We start from the raw sequence: 27,467 nt of genomic DNA on the forward strand, positions 1-27,467 counted from the left end.
TAAGGATCATTTATGGAAGTCCAAATAATGCTTCGTGTCTATTTTTGAACAGATACAGTACATGCATTTGCAGGCCAAGATACCAGGTTCTGCAGGGGGTGCAAACTTTTTAGAGGAGCTGTGCGCAATGTAGAATAGGCGCAGTGTAAATTAGGTACAGTTTGTTGACATGTTCTGAATGTTGATGTGGACGTTATGTCAACCTGAGACATACGCAAATGTCGTCATGGTCATCATGTTGACTATTTAAGTCATGACTCTAAACCTAAGCCTAGACCTAAATCTAGCTGTAAAATGTACGGTCAACATTGTGACAGTCCACGTGCATAATGTTGACATAATGACCTTGTCGACATTATGACCATCTTGACACTAGTGCATGTCGACATGTTACATGTCAACATAATGCCCATGTTGACATTATGACTGTCGACTTTATGACTGGATATCCTTTCGACTAAAGCAGCAAAACATGATTTCATTATGAGGGTTGAGAATAATGTGATGCAAGGGTGCAAAAGCCACATGTAGATAGGAGTTCTCTGTTTTACAGATGGCAAAGAGAAATTCATTCTTCAGTCAGAATTGCTTCAATCCCAACCTTGTCCCTATACTTTTCATTTTGCATCGTTTGGTCTTGTGGAAAACCACACTTCTAAATGCCCTGCAACCAATGTAATAGATATATCCTTATGTGTCATTACTCTCATTACTAATGTAAAATAGAAATTAGAATAAACCAAGCACTACTTTAGGAGATATTTCCTTAAAGTAAACTTTTCAGTATATGTCCTAAAGTATATTAGAATTTAATGTGTGGCTTTTACATTTTCCACCAAATGCATTATTCAGGGTGTCTGCAAACACACAAACATAGGTAAATTCCCCCATTTATGAGGCTGGTTTTCTAAGGCTTTGATGTGAATGTGCATTTAGAAATGCACTGGTGGACAATTGTGCAAATACAACAGCAGTGCAGATCCATGTTTTTTGTAAATAACCTTTATTGAGTTATTTTTCTCAAATCTGAGCAAAGGCCTTATCTACAGCGCATGAATCGTACATCTCCTACCATCAGTATAGATGAATGTACTTAGAAGTATTAAGCCTTCTGGATAGGCAATTCACTGTACATGAGCTGCTGATGAACACAACGACAGGTTTGAAAAAAACTAAAGACCCTAATGAAGGAAAATGTGATCATTTTCCAATTGTTGTTCTCACTGTACGACCATTATTCAACTGTCAACTCTTGTAATAAAATTTCTCTTCACCTCCCTTCACAACATTGCCATATATATACGGTTATATATCAGTGCTTCTCAAACTCGATCCTCAAGACAACTAACAGTCCAGGTTATAAGGATGTCCATAGTTGAGCACAGGTGAATTAATTATTACTTCAATCATTTCTATTTAACTATCTGGACAAAGTTTACTAAGCGGCGGTTTGACGGCGGGTTCTATTCTGTTCTAAACCCCGGCGGTTTGGTGGCGGGTTCTATTCTGTTCTAAACACCGGCGGTTTGGTGGCGGTTTTGCAACGGTTTTGGCCTTAGTAAATCTGCAAATAGCAAAACCGCCACCAAACCACAGTCAAAACACATTTTAGAATAGAATAGAACAGGGCTGTCATTTAGAAACTGCTGCAAAACCGCCACCAAACCCCCGGGGTTTAGAACAGAATAGAACCCGCCACCAAACCGCCGGGATTTAGAATAGAATAGAAACCGCCGTCAAACCGCTGCTTAGAAAATTTTGCCCTCTGTATTTAAAAATGGATATCCTTAAAACTTGGACTGTTAGTGTGTCTTAAGGACAAAGTTTTAGAAACACTGGTGTATAGTATAGCAACAGGAAAGCTACTTCTTGCAATACATAAGCACACATTCTAAAATCATCTGCATAAAATACTGTAAAAGATATGCTGTGTACCTGATGAAGAAGTCTCTCCCGTCTCTGTTTGTCGCCATCTCCCATCCATAAGGTGGTCCCTGAGGCAAACTCCAGGTCCCAGTGGGTGGAGACCACCCTGAAGACTTTGTCCTGTGACTGAAAGAAAAAAAAAAAAACAGACACCCAAGAATGAAAACACCATATAGTCATCTACTTTGTTGCAATCTGGAAAAAATATTCCTTAGTTAGCTAAAGTCACCATATATACGTAGGTAGGTTAAAAAAAAACTATGCTATTTTCCAATCACATGACAACAAAATACTAAACATGCAAGTCATATTATATTACACAATAAAAAAAACCTGCGAAAGTCACTTTAAATGTTGTGCTTAAATCATAACACACCCTGTAAGCACGGCTCTCCAGCTGCTGTGGAACTACACATCCCAGCATGCCCTGCCACAGTTTTTACATGCCCTAACTGTAGCAGGGCATGCTGGGATGTGTAGTTGCACAGCAACTGGAGGGACACAGGTTCCCCACCACTGCTGTAAGCGAATAAAAATGTGAGCAAGTCATCTAATTAACAATTTAAGAATATGAATAAATGAAAGAAATAATAGTGAGAATCTACTTTATTCCGCATCTCCACATAAATGTTTTATTCTTTTTAATAAAATGTGGTTGAAGGGGTCTTTCAAACAGCTTTATTCACCATTTTCAGGGGTTTCATCACCAGCTTTTCAGATGCCTTCTGCATAACTAAAGGAGCCAAACAGTACTTTACCTGGAGAACTGCCAAAAAGGACGGCTGAATAGAAAATAGAACTTCTGTAAAGTCCCCTGTCACCACACATTTTATTAAAATAATTGAATTATGGCAATCGCTATATTTAAAAATGATTTGCCATAGTTTTAACAATGTGCACTGAAAAAATCATCTTAATTTACAATATATTTGAAGATTGCCATTGCCTTGTTAGTACTGAGGAATATTATAAAAATAATTTCTGCAAAACGGGGGACCATATCTATTTGCCATAAAACATGGATTTGCCAGGTTAGATTCCTTTAGTACTTTAATCTGTTTTGCTTAAATACATTTTCAACAGTTGCTACAGCTGTCATTGGCTTTGTTTAATAAAATAGTGCAAGTTAAACATGTACTGTAAACAATAGGAACCAATCAGACATTACTGTTTACTAATATGACTACACTAGATGGTTATAATCTTATGGCATCTGCCCGGAGAAGATAGGTTGTCTATCGCCACGTTGATCAAATCTGTTTCTGGTCTTTTAAACAAAAGACATGACAAGTACAGCCTACTGGCCGGCAGCAATAAGCACAGACTTGCACACTGCCGGACAGCCAGTTTACCTTCTGAGCATACATGAGCCGGTCACGCTCGAGCACAGCACCTGTAGCTCTGTCTTGGCCTTGCAGGTGCAGATTTGTTAAAATTCAAAAATATAAATTAAAAAAGCAAAAAAAATGTAAAAGAAAATATACAGTAGTTTTATGTAAATAGGAGGGTAGCTGGTAGAACTGTATATGCACTGCCGCTGTCTTTTTAAATATCTGGCAACTAGATCCCAATTCTTTGCATGGGAAAGCTATAGCATTAGAGACCCAGTAATGGCCACTGTGGCTGTGCGACATGATAAATAGGTAAAAACCCTATATTAATCTGGCCCTGCCTGCGTGTATCTGATTTGTAACTATTGGCTATAGCATCTCATTGCTCCTTACACCATGCAAATGAATAAACTCCCTTATCTTTTTGAGCAGTCTGGTTCCCAATTATAAATACTATGCAGCAATGACTATGTTAGGTACATTCATTTATCAATTGACTTCCTGGAATGGCAATGTGAAGTGAACAGTCTGCCAGTAGGCTTATTGTCCTAAAGTGGGTCACCTCTTATCATTTTTTCAAGCTAGTGATTCATTATGTATTGATGTCTTGATGCAGCATATGGCATGTTAAACTACACCGAGAAACAAATTCTTACTTTTGGCTGGTGTTCAGACAGAGACTTTTGCGTTAGCAGCTTAGGATGTACGTTAAAGCCTTTGGCATATTGGCTGAAATGCCCACAGATTTTTGTGAAACTGGACCAAGAAGATTTGCACAATGAACAATACTTATAGTGTTCTCTCAGATGCCTTTTTATTACTGTGGTTGCAGCTACGCCAGTTTTTATTGCACATATCAATCAATTAGGCAAGTCTGTAACTATATGCAACAGACAGGACATGTTCTTTTAAATTGCCTTTATTACATATTAGATACAAAATTATGGGCTGTGCAAGACCCAAATACTCACAGTATCTGTATTACTTGCTCTCTGAAGCTCCCTGTCTGTATACAGTAAGTGCACTACAGTGCCAGGAATAACACAACAAACTGTAGGTGCATTGATGTAAGCATGATGAAATCAGTGCTAAACAGTACATGATTAATGATGTCATTGATTTTTTTAATTAGAAGTTTTCCTCTCTTTTAATCCAGCTATTCTAAATATAGATTAGTTTGAGGTCTTCTACACCTAATACTATTGTCGATACAGTAACTAGCACGACCATGTACATAACATATGCAGGAGCGGATTGGAATGGAAAACCAGCCCAGGAAATTGTGGCAGGCTCTGTTGAGAAGGCGGGTCTGCTGAGGGAATGGGATACTCCCTCTTTCTAGGGCCTGAATCTAAATTGGACGCAGATGCGGCTACTACTAACCCCTTGCATGGTGCACAGCCGTGCGTCCGAATGTGCAAGGACTGAGCTGCCTACTCTTATGGCCGGGTACACACTAAATAACATGTTGTCTGATCCGGACGGATCGGACGACATATTGGGCACATCATCTAGTGTATATCCTCAATGTCAAAGGCATCGCCCATCGGACCTGCATGTAGGTCCATTGGGTGACATCGTCAGCGAAGGCCATGGTGCTAAATGCAGCATGCTCCCCCCCCACTGTCGCAATGTCGCTCACAACACCACCGCTGATCCTATCACTAATGAGATTGTGCTGGGTACACATAATTAAAATGCGTACTCAGCATTAGCGCTACAAATGCTGTAATACCGCTTGGTGCACCTTTAGATGCCACCATTGGTTACACCATCAAAACTTGCACCAGCCATATGCAAGTTGCATTTGATCAGACTATGGTCTCCAACATGATCGATTCAGCATCTCTGTATGCAACCCATTTTCAGCAACATGCTGAAATACACGCTGATATACATAGCATATAAATACATATATATATATATATATATACATAGTATATATACAGCATATAAATACACATATATATATATATATATATATATATATACAGTCAGGTGCATAAATATTGGGACATTGACAGACTTTTCATATTTTGGCCTCTATTCACCACCACAATGGCTTTGAAATGAAACAAACAAGATGTGCTTTAACTGCAGACTTTCAGATATAATTTGAGGGTAATTACATCCAAATCAGGTGAACAGTGTAGGATTAAACGAACGGTTTCTATATGTGCCTCACACTTTTTAAGGGGCCAAAAGTAATGGGACTATCAACTCAAAGCTATTTCATGGACAGGTGTGGGCTATTCCCTCGTTACTTCATTATCAATTAAGCAGGTAAAAGGTCTGGAGTTGATTCTAGGTGTGACATTTGCAATTGGAATAAGTTGCTGTCGACTCTCAATATGAGATCCAAAGAGCTGTCACTATCAGTGAAGCAAGCCATCATTAGGCTGAAAAATCAAAACAAACCCATCAGAGAGATAACAAAAACATTAGGTGTGGCCAAATCAACTGTTTGGAACATTCTTAAAAAGAAAGAACGCACCGGAGAGCTCAGCAACACCAAAAGACCCGGAAGACCACGGAAAACAACTGTGGTGGATGACAGAAGAATTATTTCCCTGGTGAAGAAAAACCCCTTCACAACAGTTTGCCAAATCAAGAACACTCTCCAGGAGGTAGGTGTATATGTGTCAAAGTCAACAATCAAGAGAAGACTTCACAAGAGTGAATATAGAGGGTTCACCACAAGATGTAAACCATTGGTGAGCCTCAAAAACAGGAAGACCAGATTACAGTTTGCCAAACAACATCTAAAAAAGCCATTACAGTTCTGGAACAACATCCTATGGACAGATGAAACAAAGATCAACTTGTACCAGAGTGATGGGAAGAGAAGAGTATGGAGAAGGAAAGGAACTGCTCATGATCCAAAACATACCACCTCATCAGTGAAGCATGGTGGTGGTAGTGTCATGGCGTGAGCATGTATGGCTGCCAATGGAACTGGTTCCCTTGTATTTATTGATGATGTGACTGCTGACAAAAGCAGCAAAATGAATTCTGAAGTGTTTCGGGCAATATTATATGCTCATATTCAGTCAAATGCTTCAGAACTCATTGGACAGCGCTTCATAGTGCAGATGGACAATGACCCAAAGCATACTGCAAAAGCAACCAAAGAGTTTTTTAAGGCTAAAAAGTGGAATGTTATGCAATGGCCGAGTCAATCCCCTGACCTTGAATCTGATTGAGCATGCAACTTATTCCAAATGCAAATGTCACACCTAGAATCAACTCCAGACCTTTTACCTGCTTAATTGATAATGAAGTAACGAGGGAATAGCCCACACCTGTCCATGAAATAGCTTTTGAGTTGATAGTCCCATTACTTTTGGCCCCTTAAAAAGTGTGAGGCACATATAGAAACCGTTGTAATTCCTACACTGTTCACCTGATTTGGATGTAATTACCCTCAAATTATATCTGAAAGTCTGCAGTTAAAGCACATCTTGTTTGTTTCATTTCAAAGCCATTGTGGTGGTGAATAGAGGGCAAAATATGAAAATTCTGTCAATGTCCCAATATTTATGGACCTGACTGTATATATATATTGTGATAGGATCACTGGTAAAGTGGTCTGTGGCAGGTACATTTGTCCCAGATTCCTGTCTTTTGTGTTTTAAACCCCCAGGAGAAAGTCTGCAGTGTAGCAGGCTTGAGTTTCGGCTTTTTGAAAAGCCGTTTGGGACCTGGGGGTTGTGGGTGAGAGGAGAGGGGAGGGCTCCACCCACAGCCCACTCCAGGTTTTGGTTCTCGCAGCCTGGTAACAGGCTTGTTAGTTTTTCACCTGAGAGTGGCCAATATAAGCCTAGTGTGTTTAGGGCTGATTGTCTCACCTGGGAGAGCAGGCAGGGAGTTTGCTCAGAGACACTTGAAAAACCTAACTGTGAGTATTGTGCTGTGTTTTGTTGCTGGCGAGGGCATTAGGCCCTGCCAGGTTCTGGTAGTGAGGGAACTACCTGTGAAGTTAGTGCCCCGACAGGGCTAGGATTTATATTTATGTGTTCTTTATATTTCTGTCATTGTACAATAAAGACTGGCGCCAACCAGCTTGTACTTGCATCCAGACTGGTGTGCTGCTTCCCTGCTGCTGTGTGTGTGTGTAAGGAAGGAGTCCTCTACCCAGGAGAGGGACCCCCTAACCTAACTGTGTCACAATATATATATATATATATATATATATATATACACATTGTATATATAATATATATAAACATATAGAAATATATACTTACACACGATGTATGTACTGTGTGTGTGTATATATATATATATATATATATATAAAACCTAGAAAACTCAGCACTCGCCATTGATAAAACATTCACAATAATATATAAATACTGGGGTTTTGGTTCATGGATTGATCAATGCATTTAAGCCTCCAGCCCACATCACGGGACCCCATTTCTCTGCAGGTCCTACACTATCTGTCATACTTATGGGAGCTTTCTCATGCACTCCTGTACAAGCTCATTTATATTAATCTGTGTCAGCTGCCTTTTTGGTAGTATGATAGAAGCTATGTTTGGTGACTGTCTTGCCTTTAAAAGCCATAAGTTAGTTGGCAGGTAAGTTTTAAACTAGTTAACATTTTTTCAGTTTAAACTCTGTGATTGCAGCTACCAGGTTCCCATAAGTATTACAGATAGTGTAGGACCTGCAGAGAAATGGGGTCCCGTGATGTGGGCTGCAGGCTTAAATGCATTGATCAATCCATAAATTATTTATTTATTATTGTGAGTGATTTAACAGTGAGTGCTGAGTTTTCTGTTTATATTTATTTAAGCAATGTGGTCACAAGCCATGCCTGGGAATGGTGAGTGCAGGTCTGCACCCCAAATCTGGGAGTGGTGAGTGGAATGGATTTCTGACTTTGTATGTAACTATATATATATATATATATATATAAAAAAAATGGACGGCACTCAACAGGACTAAGCGGCATTCAGAAACAGACCAGATTACCGGCTTCGTCTGGTCTGTTTCTGAATGCTGCTTAGTCCTGTTGAGTGCCGTCCGTTTTTTTCTGTAGATGCATATTAATTTTGGTTTGGCACCCAGGCACCCTATCCAAGATTATATATATATATATATATATAGTATACATGTATACATATATACTGTATATATATATTTATATCATATACTGTATATCATGTACCTAAGATAGCAACTTGTGTTTAAGAGCATAGGTGAAACTAGACATTTGGTAATGGGTGGTCCCAGTTCCAACCCCCCCCAGGATCGCCAATACATCTTGCAAGTTCTGTTGCTATAGAGTTGGCTTGACCAAGCACAGTAGTGTGGTGATTCCCACTTGGAAACAGATTGGAACAATATGGCAGCACTAGAGGGGTGTTCATCTGCCTCCATGGCTGGCCTTGGTCCCCCCAAACAGTAAACCCGCAATTCACATTATGCCATATAGTAGTACCCACAGTTCATATTATGTCACAAAGTGCTGCCCCCATTCATATTATACCAAATAGTGGTCCACAAAATTCACATTATGCCAAATAGTAGTTGCTCACTGTTAATATTATGCTAAAAAGCACTGACCATTGTACCAGACAATAGTGCCCACAGTACATATTTTGTCAAACAATATTGGCCCCAGTTCACATAACACAAATAGTAATATATATGCTCAGACAGCCAGTCCTGCTGGTACACAGAGCAGGGAAGCATACCAGTTCAAAACTGATAACCATAGCATCTACATGTACCAAAATTAGCCTATGCATAGCATATAGCACACCCAGCCGACCGTGATACTCTATCCTATATGAAGCCTTTTATGTATGATTTTGAGATTTTTTTTCTATGTATAATTAATAGCATATACAGCCTTATCAAAATGCTAGCATATTACATGCAGCCACACATTTATTATGATTAAGTGGTTATAAAAAGATATATCAAAGTAATATTTTATACATCACACATTAATATAAAGGGAACTAAGTAAATTTGGTGATAACAATTAAAAGTAGTATAATAATACAGGAGGGCATACAGCCACTCTGTAGCAGTATGTCTCATACCCTCAATCAGGGGCAGAACTACCAGTGGTGCAGCAGGTGTATTGCACCAGGACCCCTAAGGACCGACCCCATTCACAACACACTGCATCATGTACCCTAAATTATTGCACAGCCATAAAGTACACAGCAACATGAACCCACCCACCGTTGTCACAGCCAGTCACACAATGAAGCTTCTGATAGGGTGTGCCAAAAAGGGAAATCTTGATGCATACCATCAGAAACATCAGAAGCATCGCCGAGTGACTAGTTTTGAGGTTGGTGGGCAGGTTCCTGCCACTCTGCACTGTTTGGCTGTACAATAATGAGGGTATATGATGCGGCCCCCCCACCCCACCTCCCTCACCAACCGCACCTCCCGGCCACCCCACCCGTGCTCCTTAAGCCCCACCACGGGTGACGAGGTCCACTCCCTCATCTTGTCCTCCCCCCCTCCACCTGCCCCCTTGACCCAATCCCATCTCACCTTCTACACTCCCTCTCCTCCACCGCCTGCTTCCACCTTGCTCACCTTTTCAACTTATCTCTCTCCACCGACATCTTTCCCTCATCATTCAAACATGCTTTTATCACACCTATTCTTAAAAAAAACAACCTTGATCAGTCCTCACCTGCCAATTACTGCCCCATTTCTCTTCTCCCTTTTGCCTCCAAACTACTTGAGCGGCTTGTCTACAGCCGCATCACCAGCTATCAACTCCATCCTTGATCCTCTCAAATCTGGCTTTTGCCAACGTCACTCCACTGAAACTGCCCTGGCCAAAGTTACCAATGACCTGCTTCCAGCCAAATCCAGGGGCCACTTCTCTCTGCTCATCCTCCTGGACCTCTCTGCAGCCTTCAACACTGTGGATCATACTCTTCTCCTTCGCACCCTTCAGACCTTTGGCATCTCTAACACTGTCCATGCCTGGTTCACCTCTTACCTCACCAAACGTTCCTTTTCTGTGTCTGTCTCTGGCTCCATCTCCCTTCCTTCCCATTGATGATCCACAGGGTTCTGTCCTGGGCCCACTGCTCTTCTCCCTGTACACTTCTAAACTAGGAGAACTCATCAGCTCCTTTGGCAACCAATACCACCTCTATGCCGATAACACGCAACTATACCTCTCCTCTCCTGAACTCTCCTCTTCTGTCCTCTCTCAGGTATCCAGTTGTCTCTCCGCTATCTCTTCCTGGATGTCCGTGCGCTCTCTGAAGCTCAACATGGACAAAACCAAACTCATCATCTTTCCCCCTAATAGAGTCTCCACTCCAACCAATCTCGCTATCACTGTTGACAACACTGTCATCTACCCTGTCCCCCAACTTTGCTGCTTGGGTGTCACCCTTGACTCCACCCTCTCTTTCACACCCCACATTCAATCTCTGGCTCAATCCTGTCGGTCCCAGCTATGCAAAATCACTCGTATTAGGCCTTTCCTCTCCCAGAATGCTACCAAACTGATTATTCATTCACTAATCATTTCTCGGCTCAACTACTGCAGCCTTCTCCTTACTGGCCTCCCACATTGCCATCTTGCTCTCCTCCAGTCTGTTCTAAATGCTGCAGCTAGACTTATCTTCCTCTCCCACCGTTCCACTTCTGCTGCTCCCCTCTGCCGAAACCTGCTCTGGCTCCCATTCCCCTACAGAATTCTCTTCAAACTCCTCACCTTCACATACAAGGCCCTCTCTAACTCTACTGCTCCTTACATCTCCAACCTCATCTCCTTACATACTCCCTCCCGCTCACTCCGGTCTGCCAATGACTGTTACCTCTCCTCTACCCTGGTTACTTCATCTCATGCTCGTATCCAAGATTTTGCTCATGCAGCCCCCTTTCACTGGAATGAGCTCCTTTGCTCGATTAGGCTCACCCCGACCTTGCAGAGCTGCAAATGTGCACTGAAAACCCACCTGTTCATCAAAGCATACCCTTCCACCACATCCATTCCACCCTCAGAATGTAAGCTCTCACGAGCAGGGCCCTCTTTCCTCACGCGCTTCTTCTTGCCTTACTTTTACTTTCATTTACAATGGTGCCTAAAACTGCTTACTGACACCCTGCTGCTTATTTAGGTGTTATGCAGCATTGTTTATAAATCATGTGCTTGTCCTGCATTGTCTGTACTGTTAATAACTGTTGTCTTGTGTGCTCATTTGTTTTTGTACTTTGTAAGGCGCTGCGGAACCCTTGTGGCGCCATATAAATAAAGGATAATAATAATAATAATAACCGTCACCAAGTCTCTGTCCCTCCTGCCTCAGCCATCTCTACCTCGCTTACTTCCTGCACTCAGGTCCCCCTCTACACACTCATGCCTCATGTCATCTGTCTGTCTCCCCTCTACCCTAGATTGTAAGCTCCTAGGAGCAGGGTCCTCCTCCCCACTGTCTCACAGCCTTCTTCTCAAGCACTTCTATGACAGCTTTCACCTTCCCAGCTATATAGTGTATGGAGAATTGTGTTGCTAATTGTTACTTGTGCTCTGGGCCTGATTCAGACCCGCTCACAAGCGCTGAGCGCTCGCAAGCAGGTCGATGTTGGACCAGTGCGCATTCGCGCGACGGAGCAGGCTCCGTCGTGCGCATGCGCAAGACCCGTATAGCGACGGGCAAACCATAGCTCCGGGTCTCGTACCAAAGGGGGCGTGCTGTCGATGTTCAGTGACAGCACACCCCCTTTGGTGGGCGTGCTGGAGGCGTGGCTGCAAAGATGGAGGCGTTCCCATGGGAATGCCTACCGTCTGGGGCCGGCCCACTGACATCACAAGCGATGTCAGTGGGAGTGCTTTCGGCTCTGTGTGAGCCGAAAGTACTCTAGGGCTTGCGGCACCGAGACCCTACCACAAGGGTCTCATCACAAGCCCGATGGTTGCGATGGTCTTGACCATCGCGACCATCCTCCTGGCCGCTTGCTATAGCTGTGGGTGGTCACCCACAGCTATACGAGCGGCCAGGAGGCCGCTCTAAAAATCAAGTAGGACGGCCCTGATTCAGAGCGAGCACTCTGTCAGAGCGTCCAGCTTTGAATCAGGCCCTCTGTTTGTAATTTGGTTACTGTATTGTAATTAATGCTCTGTGTACCCTTTACTGTATGCACGGCACTGCGGACCACTTGTGGCACCCTATAAATAAAATGTAATAATAATAATAATGCGACAAGTGAAGTGTTGTGATTGGGTGCGCCAATGCTGCCACCAAAAATGTGTGGCCCACGACTGACAAAATAGGCAGGGCCCCCAAGACACCCCCCAGCTTTCTCACCCTTCCTCTATTATGTACCGACTTTCTCTCACTATGCACCTGGCTGTGTATATATAAGTAATACAACCGTCCCAGCTCTATCCAACTTTCTTCCCACTACACTCTCCCTCTCCAATAGTCCCCACTCCCTGTATTCGCAAGACATGCTGGCTGCTGTTGAAAGCCTGCAAGTCTCATGAATTACCTCCCTGAAGGACACTGCTTCCACTCGTGTCTGGCTGGCTGATTGGTGTGACTAAAAGAAACAACTTTATTGAACAAGTGGATGGGCGGGAGGAGCGGCAGGCCAGCTTGTCCCTTGTCAATTAATCACTGTTATTGCGCAGGTGACCGGCAGGGCGCGTGGGGCGGAGCATGCCCCCCTTTCACTCAAGTGTTAGCAGTGTGTAGTAAAAGTGGGCGGGCCCCCTCCTTTCCACCGAATATCTGGGCTCGGGACTACAGTCCTGGCAGTCCCCCCCCTGATGGCGGCCCTGAGGTGCGCTACCGTTAGCATATCTTTTCTGTTCAGCTTTCTGTTATAATGTGTCAGTGAGGGAAGAAAAAAACACTACTAATATCCCCTGGATGGCACCACCTGACAGTGTCTGCACCTGGAGCATGAGTTCCATCTACTCTGCCAACCAATGTTCTCCCCCAGAAAATTTTGCAAACTGGGTGGAATCAAAAAATAGCCAGGTGGCGGCCTTCGCAACAATGAGTGATAAGGTTTCCCAGGCTGTGACATTATCCCCCTGCTAGAAAGGGTCCGGTGCTGGTTGTGGAAATTACAGGGGAACCCTATGGGTCTGATTCAGACCCGGACGCTATTTGCGTCCGCTCGCTGGCTAAAAGGGGCTGGCTATTTAAATCATGTGCTTGCACTGCGTCGCGTAAAGCCGCCCACTAAGTAATAGCGAGCGGCCGCACTATGCGCTCGCACCTGTATAAAGACGCCCCTTTGCCACTTGCAACACACGTAATCTCCAGCAGTTGTAGGATTAATCGGGAACATCGAGAGCCATCGGAGCTGCTCGCAGTGCTTGTGGTAGCCTTTTCCCACCACAAAATTGCGATCAGTTCTGGCTAAAATACAACCTAGTCACGAATGTAATGACGCTACTTTGCTAATTATGCACACCCATTAAACGCCGTTCTGACGGTCGGGCACGCCTGCGTTCACACATCCACAGCCCCATTTTCAAGCACCTTCCCCTGTTACCACCCACAAACGGCACTATCTGTCACTCAAAATAGCGGCCCGACTGCGGGCTATGGGCGAGCACTTTCCCATCGCAATGACCAGATCGAGCACACGCATTGTGACTCACGCATGCGCAGATTGCGAAAAATCGCTCAATGCGAGCGAGCGCAGCATAGCGTCCGGGTCTGAATCAGGCCCAATGTTTTTTCCCCCTGCAATTCCAGAACCAGGACCGGATCAGAGCCTGGTGCTGGTTGCGCTAAGTACAGGGGAACCCTACGCAATTTTTCCCCTGTATTTACACAACCAGGACTGGCTATGCAAAGCCCGGGGCTGGATGTGCTTTTATGGGGGGACCCCATGTAATTTGTTTGTTTTTAAATTAACACTTAAACAGCATTTTATACTAAGATACATGTATGCATCTCACGGATGTATGCATGCATCTGTGTCAATCCGACCTGCTCAGGCAAAAATCGAAAGCATGAAGCAGGTCTATTCGTTTGGGGATTTGAAGTTCAATTTGAAGTTCGATTTTGTGTTTCATTACAAGTCAAATATTAGTAAATAAGGGATTTGTGTGTTGGTCTATGTAAAAGTACAGATGTTTTTCCGATGTTCGATTTTGAGTCGGATTTGAGTTAAATTTGGTTTTATGTTTGATTTGAAATTCGATTTTGCCTTTAGTAAATCTCCAAATGCAAAATCGAAAGAAAATCAAATGTCAAATCACACTAAAATCAAAATCAAACAATAGTAGATATACCCCATAGCCTCTAATGCATTTAATCACAATATATGTGATGTCTCCTGAGAAAAATTAGGAAAATGCTGGTCTTATATAGGCAATACCTACATACTCTGCTGGTTCATTCATTACTAGCCAACTAAATTAGTTAATTACCGTTCAGTTAAAAATACAATAACATCTATAGCACATTCTATGCTAAATCTGAAACTAAATAACTAGTTATATGGGAATGTAAATACTCAATCCTCCAATTACTTATAAAGCAGGGAATGAACAAGCTGTTTGGCACAAAGAAATAAAGGGAAAATAGAGGGCGCATATCATACCACAAATGTTTTTCATAAATTCAGATTTAAGTCTTATTTCCTTTACATATATAATCCCCTTGGACCCATTCTCACACAAAAACTGTGTAAAGATTGGCAAAATATCATGCCCACAGCTGTACTGAGTGTATGGAAATAAAAATTGTGACCAAAAACAAAATAATCACTAACATCTTCCAATCCTTTTCCAAACACCAATGACCTTCCTGCATACATGCCTACTCTCCCGGAAGTCGCGGGAGGCTCCTGATTTTTAGGGTAACCCCACGCACCCCCAGAAGAGCAGGCATATCTCTCGCATCCCGGCCACTTCCTAGTGAAGTGGTCAGGATAGGGAGATTTTATAGGTAATTTTCAAGTCCGCGAGCAGGGGGTGGGGCTAAAATGACGCGGATCGCATCATTTAACCCCGCCTCCTGCTTGCGGATCCACGAATCTTGGCCTTTTTCTGGCGGTGGGATGGGGTCTAATGACGTATACAGTCCTGCCCCGTCCCCCGAAGATGTCACAGAATCTCCTCTCCGGGGCTTCTCCCGGGGAGGGGATTTAGAATGTTGGCAAGTATGCCCTCCTGCTTGATGAGGAATGTGCCAGGGCATGCAGGTCTAAGGAGAGGAAGCCATTAGAAACCATCTACTCAAGGTATTTTTTTAGAGAACATTTATAATTAGTATCCTTTATGTGAGATTTCAGAGTGCAACATATCGCTGGAGATAATGATTAACATAAAGTAAATGTTATTGGCGAGGGAACCAATGCCAGGTATATTTGGACACCCAGAAGCTTCTCTGAATTTTGAGTAAGTGATATTAAGTGGGTGTGATAGGGTATTTAGGAGTACCATTCTTCTCTGGATATCTTCCAATCAGCCAGGGCTTTTTACAGTAGTTCTCTAATATAAGTTTGAAACTATTTTGTAGGATCCTGTTGTAAAAGTTTGTAAGAAGCTTCATCTTGTAAATGTCTCTTGATCTCCAAAATATAGTCTTGTCTGTTCTGAATCACTACACCCCCCCCCCTTTGTCTGCATAATTTATAATTATTTATTCATCTTCAGTCAATTCTTTCATTGCTATCCTTTCCTATTTAGATTCTTTTTATAACTCTTATTACTAGGGATGTGCAGGCTCGGATAGGTTCGAGTTTGCACGTTGAGTTCGGATTTTTCCCTCCAAAAAAACGGAACTCAGAAAGAGGCAAAACGTCATCTTGCATGGACGAACATCATCATTCCTGGACTTTTGACCAGGAATGATGATGTTCGTCCATGCAAGATGACGTTTTGCCTCTTTCTGAGTTCCGTTTTTTTGGAGGGAAAAATCCGAACTCAACGTGTAAACTCGAACCTATCCGAGTCTGCACATCCCTACTTATTACCACAACTATTTGATCTAAAATCATTAACTGCAGCTTTGTAGAAATGGTCAATGTATTTACTCTTATATTGCAGGTGTCAAATACAATTTCAAATGTTTCTGGATGGTATTAAACATGTCTTCATGTTTCCTTTATTTTATATTAAAGATTATCTATTTTTACATTTATATATATATATATATATATATATATATATATTAGATGTGCTAACATTCTCCTCTGCCAATAATTCACATAAATCGCATTCCCTGATTATAACCATCCAAAATGATTGGCTTTCATAAACGAGTACTACTAATAAGGAAGCAGTAGTGCACAAAGAAGTATGGGTTGGAGGAGGATAAACAACAGGGGTGGGGGCTGATGAAGAGGCCTGGGATGATGTTGGAGAGATGGGTAATTTACAGTAGAGATAAGGGGAAGATGAAAGGGGTTAATAAGGAGGGGTGATGAATATTGTAGCGAGGGTGAGTGGATATAGGGGGTTATAAAATGAGATCATGAAGAGAGGTGATAAATTATATGGATTTGGTGGAGAGGAACCACAGAGAAGACAATCTATATAATAAAGGGAGATTATGAAGGTGCATAATGAAGTGGGTAATGTATAATAGAGATAGTTAGGTGGTATGGGGAAATATTGAAAAGGGTGATGAATAATAGGGGTGAGGGTGATGAAGAGAGATCATAAAGGGAGTTATAAAGGGACATAAGGAGGTGAGGAATAACATGAATAGGGAGGATGAAGTGTGATAATGAAGAGTGCTGATGCACAATAGGGGTTTGGTGATGAGGAAAGGTAGAGAAGATGGGATATAAAATAAAGTGTTGTTGTCAAGGCAAATAATGAAGTGGGCAATAAACAGTGGTGGATTTTGCCTAGGGGCTGTGAGGCTGCAGCCCCCTCAGTAAAATCCATCACCTCAATGTAGTCAGTGCAATCCGTGACTGCACTGGCTACACTGTGACCGACAGTGGCTTCCTTTTGGAAGCGCCACCTGCCAGTCACAATAGGCTTCTCAGGTGGAGGTGTCTCCTCCCCCTGGGACTGCCAGTCTGGGCTGCTATTAGCAGAGAGCGGCTTACAGTAGGAAGCCGCTTCTCTGCTTATCCGCCAGCGCTATCCTGCTCCTTGGGGCTGCAGACGATGCAGCCCTTTGGAAGCCGGTCATATGCGCATGCACGAAATGGGACCCTGCCGCTACTGCGCATGCACAGGTCCCAGCACCTGTCAGAGTGATTATGCAGCAGGCGCCGGGACCAGGACATAGTAAGCGATTCTATGTATAGAGCCGCTGTTAATATATAATAGATGTGGGGAAGGGATGAAGAGAGATGACAAAGAGGGTTGATGAATAATGGAGGGAATGAAGGTGTGATAAATGACAGAGGCAGAGGATGAACAAGAGGGACAATGAGGAGACAATAACAGGTTAGGAGGTTAATAATAATTACTGCGCTGGTACCAAAATTCAGATGGAAAAGGTTGTGCTCTCTATTAATAGACCGGAAGCTTGTTTGTCATACTAAATATAGGTTTTATTTGAATTACACATAAAATAATACTCATTTATAGCAGCAATAAGAATAATGAATAAAAATATTACAAAAAAAATCTATAAAAATATTGTTTTGCAAAGGGATTACCCACAATATATACACAAAGCAGTTACCATTTGTAGTTATACTGTATGGCATCTCTATACTTGTGAGAACTAGCTGGTTACATCTTGGTCTAAATGTTTGGTGTTCTACTTGCACAAAAGTAGTTTGTTTTCAATGTAAAATGTACATGCTATATCAACATGAAGTGTCATTTGCTTTTAAATAAATGTATATATATATATATATATATATATATGTCCAGTTTGTATTGAAATTGGTGAGTTTGTGTAGTTAAGTGTCTCGGAAATGAAAGTATAGAACAAATAAACAATTGGAGATGAAAAAGAAATCATAGAAAAATGTTGTTTAACAAAACTGAATATATAAATCTGAATTTTTGACTCATCATAGAAGCAACCTTCTGAAGATATAACTATTGAACACACTTTTGGCATTCTTTATACTTTGGAAATCAAATATTATTTGGAAAGATCTTCCCAACACTGCTGTAGAAGTTTGTACAAATGGGTTGTACTTATAGGTTGCTTTGCTTTCATCTTTCTGTCCAGTTTATCCCAAACCATCAAAATTAGGATGTTGTGCAATTAAAAACATTCTCTTTTAAATTTGTGGGCCAATGCTCTCTCTGGCACAGGGCACCAAAAGACTAGCTATGTCTCTGCACATAGTATCCAGTAAACAAGCAGAGAGGCACTCACCTGACTTTCAGAAATAGTATAAACATCTTAAGCCAATCAGCTGTGCCATCAGCTGTACATTCCAGCCAAAGGAAAGCCTTTATGGCTGTGTAGTAATGAGCAGTAAATAGGCAACAAAGATGCCTAAGTTCAGGTTAGAATATAACAGTAGAACTGTGTTGTACTCACACAAGCCAAATGTATAGAATAAATGCCTAAGGAGCAGATTGCAGAGTAGTCTATATAACATTTAAATAAATTCAAGGAAGAGATATTTTTCTTAAAATTTTTCATTATTTTCATAATTTTTTAGTAACTTTTGAACCTATGGTTATATTTCATAGATATATATAATTTAATATGAATAGGTGATTTTTAATATTAACTTATACTGATTTATGTTGTGATTAAATGTGACACTTACTCCCCTTTGCATTTATACGTCCATTATATGAGCCACAGAACATTAGCTATATTAATTGTATATTGTTATATAAACTACTTTTGGAGTCTGGTCCTAAGGCTGTTTATGCTATGCATGTGGCTTGTGTGCATACAGTAAATCACTGTTCTATTGCCATTTTTAGCCTTTGGACTAGCGACAGGGTCATGGGTGCCGAAGGCTCATTGATGCACATGTTGAGCTGTATTGAAACAGCGCAGGATACTACTATTTGATTTTGTATTAGCAAATACCTATCTCACAGAAGAGCAAATTGCTGAAAAAGTAAATGCTGGCTATGATAGATAGATGTGCATAACAGCTTGCTGCATATGGGGCTGTGTAGCCACAAACTGGCCCATGCTGACCCTTGTCTACTGATCACACACAGTAAGTACAGTAATATATGCTGCCTCTCAAAAACACTCTTGAAATATGATTTAAATTTTATTGTAAAATGCTTTTTTGACATAAAAAATGTTTTATTTTTTGCACTTTTATTATTTTAGGGTGCAGATGACAGGAATATGACCACACACTGTATGTACAGTGATATATGCTGCCTCTCAAAAAAGAACACTATTGAAATATTATTTAAATTCAATAATAGAGGACTTGATATTTTTTTAAACCAGAAAAAAAGCTTTTTTGCACTTATTATTTTGGAGTGCAGCTGATTGGGATAAAACCACACTCAGTAAGTTGCCACTATTGTCTGACAAGCACACAGTGACAGTCTGTTTGCAGTTTGCACTGGATTGCAGTTGGTCTCTAATGTCTGACAAATAAACAAACATTTATATATGTATGTGTATGTATGGAATCAGACATTGCTGTCAATATAATAAACATCTTAATTACAATAAATTGAGAAAAGAAATACAAAAGAACCCACATATCATAAACACAATATTACATAGAAATACATATATAAATACAGATAATAACGAACTCTCAATACTGACAATTTACTAAGTATACTAGATAATAAAGTATCCGGGACACAATAACATCGACCTCAATAAAGGCCAGCTCATAGATAAAGATCAGTTAGCCTCAAGGAGCCCTCACCATCTGTGACAAATTCATGCCATTTAAACCATTTTACCAATGGGGAGGAGGCCGCAGAGGAGTATGGAATACCTAAAGTCTCCATTTGGAAAGCATATTGAATTTTACCTAAAATTGTTTGCAGGGACGGGAGAGACAGGCTTTTCCAATTTTGCGCAATAGCCGCTCAAGTGGCAATCAAAATATGACCTAAAATTAATTTGTCTGAGGTGGACATCTCTGTGGGATAAATATGAAAAGAGCTATGGTAGGGGACTCTTGAAACTGAGTATTAAGAACTTTATATGCTAATGCAAATACTTCATGCCAGAGGTTTCGGATTTTTGGACAATTCCAAAATATATGGAAGATATCTCCCTGCTACGAACAGTTCCGCCAACAGAATTTTGACTGGGATGGCAATATCTTGTGTAGCTTAGTCGGTGTAAAATACAACCTATGTAGCAACTTGATTTGCATCTCCATATGGTTAGAGCATTTAGAGAAACGGTGAGACCGTTAAATAAATTCCTTCCCACTGCTGGGGGTGAATGTAATCTTTAAATCTGTTTCCCATTGTAATTGTACAGAATATTTAGTAGAAGTCTTGTCCTCTCTATATAAGGAATACCAAAATCTAATAGCCCCTCGAGCATTACCAGATGTAATTTTAGCTAAAATAGAAGAAGGGGGCAGAGCTAAAGAACCATTGATTCAAAACATAGCAGAGACCCAATGGTTAATACGTAAGTAAGTAAAAATTTCATTTGAGGATAAGTTATACTGTGTCTGTAAGTATGAAAAGGGACACATAGAATTGTTATTAATTACTTCTGCAATTGTGTTTATACCACTAGAGCACCATATTGTAATACACAGATCTGGGATTAAACGGGAAAGAGCCTACAGAGAGAGATTACAGGTGGGTAAAATCATACACTAAGAAGTTCCTATAGTGGCATCACATGCTTTAAGGGAGTCCAATATTGGTGATTCTGTCAAAATTGGCCGAAGTTTCTTAGGGGTCCAGATCATTTCTGCCAGGGGGAAGTGGGGAAACAAAGCTCTCTCCAAATCAACCCATGGCTTCGAATTACTAGGAAGCACCCAATCGCTGATCTGGGCCACCAAGCATGCATGGCAGTATGCCAAAAGATCAGGGATATCTAGGCCGCCCTGGTGTTTGTGACGTGTTAAACGGCTATAAGCAATTCGTGGAGTCTTTCCCTTCCATATATACTTAAATATAAGTTTATGTATTTGGGCTATATAGTGCTGTGGAACCATATAAGGGATTGTGCAGAACAGATACATTAACTTGGATAGAACCATCATCTTAAATGCTGCCAACCTGCCCAGCCAAGAGACCTCAAAGCCCATCCAACTTTTTAAAGGACCAGCAACGTGTATTATAATGGGAGAGAAATTAATCTCAGCAAAATTGAATCATAATTTGGAATATGGATACCAAGGTATATGAGGGAGTCTTTCTTCCATTGATATTTATAAGTATTTTGAAGATAGGTAAGTGTCTTCTGGGGGATAGAAAAGGGTAATGCCTCCGCCTTGGTGGTGTTTAATTTACAGAAAGACGCACTGCTGTATCTATCTATAACTTCATGTAGGGTAGACAGAGAGGTCTCCGGGCTGGCAACAAATAGTAAAACGTAATCTGCAAATAAGCATAGTAGTTTGTGCAGCATGGATGCTACTGCAATCCCTGGGAAACATAACAAATCTCGGATTAAAGACACATTGTCGCAAGCCTTGGCAGCGGCTTGTTTCCCACCGGCTCAGGACCTAAACTGACTCAGAATCCGGTTCCGCTGATTACCAAGCACTGGGGATGCTGCAGAGAGTGACTCATACTCCATATGCTGCTGTTTGGCTGCTCCTCCTATTTGTAGCTTCCAGATTCATTCCCCCTCGCCGGTTATAGAGTTTCCTCCTACAGCTCGGTCTGGTTGTTCCAGCTATCCTCCGTGATTGTCTACACTTCAGCCGCTGCTTCTATTTACCACTCTCCGTCTCCCTCCATGCTGCCTTCCAGACTTCAGCAGGTAGCTCAATTATTCAAGACTATTGTTCCACTCTGCTCTGATTGCAGTTAGCTTGCTGTCTGTTTTCACCATCCACATGCTGTGCTCAGTGTGTGCAGGCTTTGGGTCCGTGCTTCCTCTGTATAATCAGCAGCTACAGCTTTCTCAGCCCTACTGTGTGTAATCAAACTGTACATTTACACCTGAAATATTCACCATCCACATGCTGTGCTCAGTGTATGTAGGCCCGAGCCTTTGGGTCCGTGCTTCCTCTGTATAATCAGCAGCTACAGTTTTCTCAGCCCTACTGTGTGTAATCAAACTGTACATTTACACCTGAACTATTTTCAGCCTGTGTTATCCTGCCCTCCTGGCAGGCAACTCATCTAGCCAAGTTATCCTGCCCTCCTGGCAGGCAACTCATCTAGCCAAAAAATCCTGCCCTCCTGGCAGGCAACTCATCTAGCCAAGAAATCCTGCCCTCCTGACAGGCAACTCATCTAGCCAAGAAATCCTGCCCTCCCGGCAGGCAACTCATGTAGCCAATAAATCCTGCCCTCCCAGCAGGCAACTCATCTAGCCAAGAAATCCTGCCCTCCCGGCAGGCAACTCATCTAGCCAAGAAATCCTGCCCTCCTGGCAGGCAACTCATCTAGCCAAGAAATCCTGCCCTCCTGGCAGGCAACTCATCTAGCCAAGAAATCCTGCCATCCTGGCAGGCAACTCATCTAGCCAAGTTATCCTGCCCTCCTCACAGGCTTCTCTACAAACCAAGTTTTCCTGCCTTATCTGGTGAGCCACTTTTCCATAACATTATAACCGGCCAACTTTGTATTTAAGTCTGTGCGTTCCGTGCCCTTCATTATGAAGCAGGCTCAAAATCCTGCACAAATCCTTGCCGCACAGATCAAAGTGCTACCCAAAAAGCTCAGGAGCTCTCTATAAGATTTGAGGATTTTCGGGCATCCACTCCTGGAGCCGTTCCCAAGGAACCTAAAATGAATCTCCCCGATAGGTTTTCTGGAGACCGTACTCAGTTCCTGAACTTCCATGAGAGTTGTAAACTCTATTTTCATCTCCGACCTTTATCTTCTGGATCCGAGACTCAGCAGGTAGGATTAGTGATCTCGCTCTTACAAGGAGATCCACAGACTTGGGCATTTGGTCTCGCTTCAACAAATTCTGCGCTTTTATCAGTAGATTTCTTTTTTAATGCTCTTGGATTATTATATGCAGATCCTGACCATAGTTCTTTGGCCGAATCCAAGCTGCGGGCTCTTCAGCAGGGAAAGAATCCCGCAGAGGATTATTCCTCAGAGTTTCGGAGATGGGCAGTGGATTCAGGATGGAACAACCCGGCATTGCGTAGCCAATTCCACTTGGGTCTTTCGGATGCCATCAAGGACATTTTGGTCCAACATCCATCACCTGAGTCCCTTGACGACTTAATCTCTTCAGCCATCCGTATTGACCATCGCCTCAGAGAACGCAAACGAGAACGCAGTCTTTCTGTACAGTTGCCTCAGTCACCTTCCTGGCTGCTGGTGGAGGACTCTGAGGAACCCATGCAACTGGGAGCTTTCCGGCTATCGCCCAGGGAGAGACAAAGATGACGATCTCAAGGACCCTGCCTATATTGTGGAGCTAGAGGTCATCTGCTGAAATCTTGCCCACATAGGCCAGTAAAAGATCGGGTCTGAATGTAAAAGAGGAGTTACATTTAGGCATGGCATCTGTTTCCTCAAAAAATTTGTTGCTAGTTCCTGTGGTGGTACATCTGTCGCAATCCGTCTATTCCATATCGGCGTTTGTGGGCAGCAGTGCTGCTGGGAACTTCATGGACTTATCATTTTTTCATTCCTTAGGTTTAGCTGCAGTTCCTTTACCTCAAGAGGTTCCTATTTGTGGGTCAGATGGTGGTCTGGTGGCTAATGGTCTTATCAAATTCAAGACACCACCTCTTCGTTTTTCAGTTGGAATTTTGCATTCGGAGATGATTTCTTTTTTGGTACTCCAGTGTCCTTTTGCTCCTGTCATTTTGGGGTTTCCATGGTTAATGACCCATAATCCCATCATTGATAGGATTATGGGGGATATTGTCAAATGGAGTCCAGTGTGTCAAAATTGCTGTTTATCTACACCCATCCAGACGGCTATCTCTGCTGTCTCAGAGTCTCTTCCAGGACTTCCTGCTCAATACCATCTTTTTGCAGATGTTTTTTCTAAATCAAAGGCCAATTCTCTACCACCTCATCGCTCGTATGATTGCACCATACAGCTGTTACCAGGAGCCAAGTTACCCAAGCGTCGTCTCTATTCTCTTTCTATACCTGAGAATAAGGCCATGGAGGAGTATATTGCGGATGCCTTGGCTAAAGGATTCATCTGTCCTTCTAAATCTCCAGTTGGGGCTGGTTTCTTCTTCGTCCAGAAGAAGGATGGGTCATTACGTCCTTGCATTGACTTTAGGGCATTGAACGAAATCACCATCAAAAACTCGTATCCTTTGCCCTTGATCTCGGTACTTTTTGATCAGCTCCGGCAAGCTTCCATTTTTTCCAAGATTGATCTCCGTGGAGCTTATAATTTGATCTGGATCAAGACCGGAGATGAATGGAAAACGATGTACTCCATGAGTTTCTTGGCATTTTTGTAGTTGTTTATCTCGATGACATCCTCATTTACTCTCACTCCATGCACCAGCATGTCCAGCATGTCAGTCAGGTCCTATCTAAATTGAGAGAGAATTCGTTATTTGCCAAGTTGGAGAAGTGTGAGTTTCATGTGGAGCAAGTATCTTTTCTTGGATATATTATTTCTCCTCATGGCTTCTCCATGGATCCTGGAAGGGTTAAAGCAGTATTGGACTGGGTTCAGCCTACTACATTGAAAGGCATTCAACGTTTCCTTGGTTTTTCCAATTACTGTCGGAGATTTATTGGCTCGTTTTCCTCCATTGTTGCCCCCATAGTAGTTAACCAAGAAAGGTGTGGATGCTTCTAACTGGCCTAGTCAGGCAGTTTGGGCCTTTGAACATCTCAAACTTGCTTTCACCAGTGCCCCTGTTCTCAAACATCTGGATCCAGATATGCCTTTTGTGGTTGAGGTGGATGCCTCTGAGATTGGGGCAGGAGCTATTCTCTCTCAGAATAATCCGTTGGATGGAAAACTCCATCCATGTGCATTTTTTTCACGTAAATTTTCTTCAGCCGAGTGTAATTATGACGTTGGGAACAGGGAGCTGCTTGCCATTAAGTTAGCTTTTGAGGATTGGAGACATTGGTTTGAAGGAGCCAAACATCGGATCTCTGTCCTCACTGACCACAAAAATTTGGCATACATTTAATCGGACAAGAGGCTTAACTCCAGGCAAGCACGATGGGCACTATTTTTTACCAGATTTAATTTTCTCATTTCTTTTCGACCCAGATCTACTAACATCAAGGCTGATGCATTGTCCAGGAGTTTCACTCCTGTCCAACAGGATACTGTGATCAAAGAATCCATCATTCCCAGATCTTGTATCCAGGTGGCTTTATCTCGAAATTTGGCTGAGGATCTGTCTGTGTTTCAAGAGGGTTCGCCTCCTGGTAGACAGTCCAATCGCCTGTTTGTTCCTGTAAATTTGAGAAAAGCTGTCCTACAGGACTTCCATGTGAGATGGGCTTTCGGACATCCAGACATCAATAAGACCATTGAATTTATGTCTCGTGCGGTTTGGTGGCCGTCTTTGGCTTTGGACATTCAGGAGTTTGTTTTGGTATGTGAGGTTTGTGCTCGTAACAAGACTCCTCGTACCCCACCATCAGGATTACTGCTTCCTCTTTCCACACCAAAAAGACCCTGGACACACATTGCAATGGACTTCATTGTGGACCTTCCTCGCTCTGCTGGCTGTTCAGTTATTTGGACTATCGTGGAACGCTTTAGCAAAATGACGCACTTTATTTCTCTGTCCAAATTGCCATCTGCCAAAGAACGTTCTGTCCTCTTCTTGGAACATATTTTTCATTTGCATGGTCTTCCCTGTGACATTGTTTCCGACCGTGGGACGCAATTTGTTTTGCACGGTTTTGGAGATGTTTCTGCACTGCACTGGGTATCAGTCTCAGCTTGTCTTCAGGATATCACCCACAGTCTAATGGGCAGACAGAACGTGCTAATCAAACCCTGGAGCAATATTTACGGTGTTACGTCTCAAAATTCTAGAATGATTGGGTGTATCATCTTCCCATGGCTGAATTTGCTTTTAACAATTCCTGTCACTCTGCATCTTCAGTTTCACCCTTCTATTGTGTGACGGGCCAACATCCTCGGGCCAATTCATTTGATTTATCATTCTCCAGATCCTCTGATGCAGGGACTGTTTCCAGACTCCATGGTATTTGGGCCAAGGTGCATCATAATCTCCTCAAGGCATCTCTCCATTATAAGAAATTGGCAGATAGACATCGGAGGCCTTGCACATTCAAAAGGGGGGACTTCGTGTGGCTGTCCACTAGAAATATCAAACTCTGATAACCCTCTCACAAATTGGATCCTCGGTTTATTGGTCCTTTCCGGATCATTTCTCAAGTTAACCCAGTTGCTTTCAAACTCCAACTACCAAATTCGTTAAAGATTAATAACATTTTTCATGCCTCTTTATTAAAGCCAGTCCATAAGTCAGATAGATTTGGGAACTGGAGTTCTTTCAGGCCTGCTCCGGTGGTGGTCCACGGTCAACAGGAGTTTGTGGTTGAGAAAGTGCTGGATTCTAGAGTATCTAGAGGTCTGTTGCAGTTTCTGGTCCATTGGAAGGGCTATGGTCCAGAAGAATGTTCCTGGATTACAGAAGATGCCTTACATGCTCCCAGGTTGAAGAGGATGTTTTTTCAGGAATTTCCCTTTAAACCAGGCTCTGGGGGTTCTTCAACCCCGCGTCAAGGGGGGGATACTGTCACAAGCCTTGGCAGCGGCTTGTTTCCCACCAGCTTGGGACTTACACTGTCTCAGAATCCGGTTCCACTGATTACCAAACACTGAGGATGCTGCAGAGAGTGACTCATACTCCATATGCTGCTGATTGGCTGCTCCTCCTATTTGTAGCTTCTAGATTCATTCCCCCTCGCCGTTTATAGAGTTTCCTCCTACAGCTCGGTCTGGTTGTTCCAGCTATCCTCCGTGATTGTCTACACTTCAGCCGCTGCTTCTATTTACCACTCTCCGTCTCCTTCCACGCTGCCTTCCAGGCTTCAGCAGGTAGCTCAATTATTCAAGGCTGTTGTTCCACTCTGCTCTGATTGCAGTTAGCTTGCTGTCTGTTTTCACCATCCACATGCTGTGCTCAGTGTATGCAGGCCCAAGCCTTTGGGTCAGTGCTTCCTGTGTATAATCAGCAGCTACAGCTTTATCAGCCCTACTGTGTGTAATCAAACTGTACATTTACACC

At 42.4% G+C, this 27,467-nt stretch overlaps 1 protein-coding gene across 1 annotated transcript in view; it reads right to left on the reverse strand.

Moving 5' to 3' along the window:
* FRMPD4 (FERM and PDZ domain containing 4) overlaps positions 1–27,467 on the reverse strand; it is a 487,596-nt gene that overhangs the window by 373,240 nt on the left and 86,889 nt on the right. Inside the window, exon 2 of the mRNA XM_088481199.1 lies at positions 1,936–2,052. Coding sequence (XP_088337325.1) covers positions 1,936–1,973 — 38 coding nt within the window. The 5' untranslated portion in view covers positions 1,974–2,052. The remainder of the gene's footprint in view (positions 1–1,935; positions 2,053–27,467) is intronic.

Source organism: Taudactylus pleione, unplaced genomic scaffold, assembly GCF_031769625.1.
Source record: "Taudactylus pleione unplaced genomic scaffold, aTauple2 ptg000265l, whole genome shotgun sequence".
In the NCBI taxonomy this organism is placed as follows: Eukaryota; Metazoa; Chordata; class Amphibia; order Anura; family Myobatrachidae; genus Taudactylus; species Taudactylus pleione.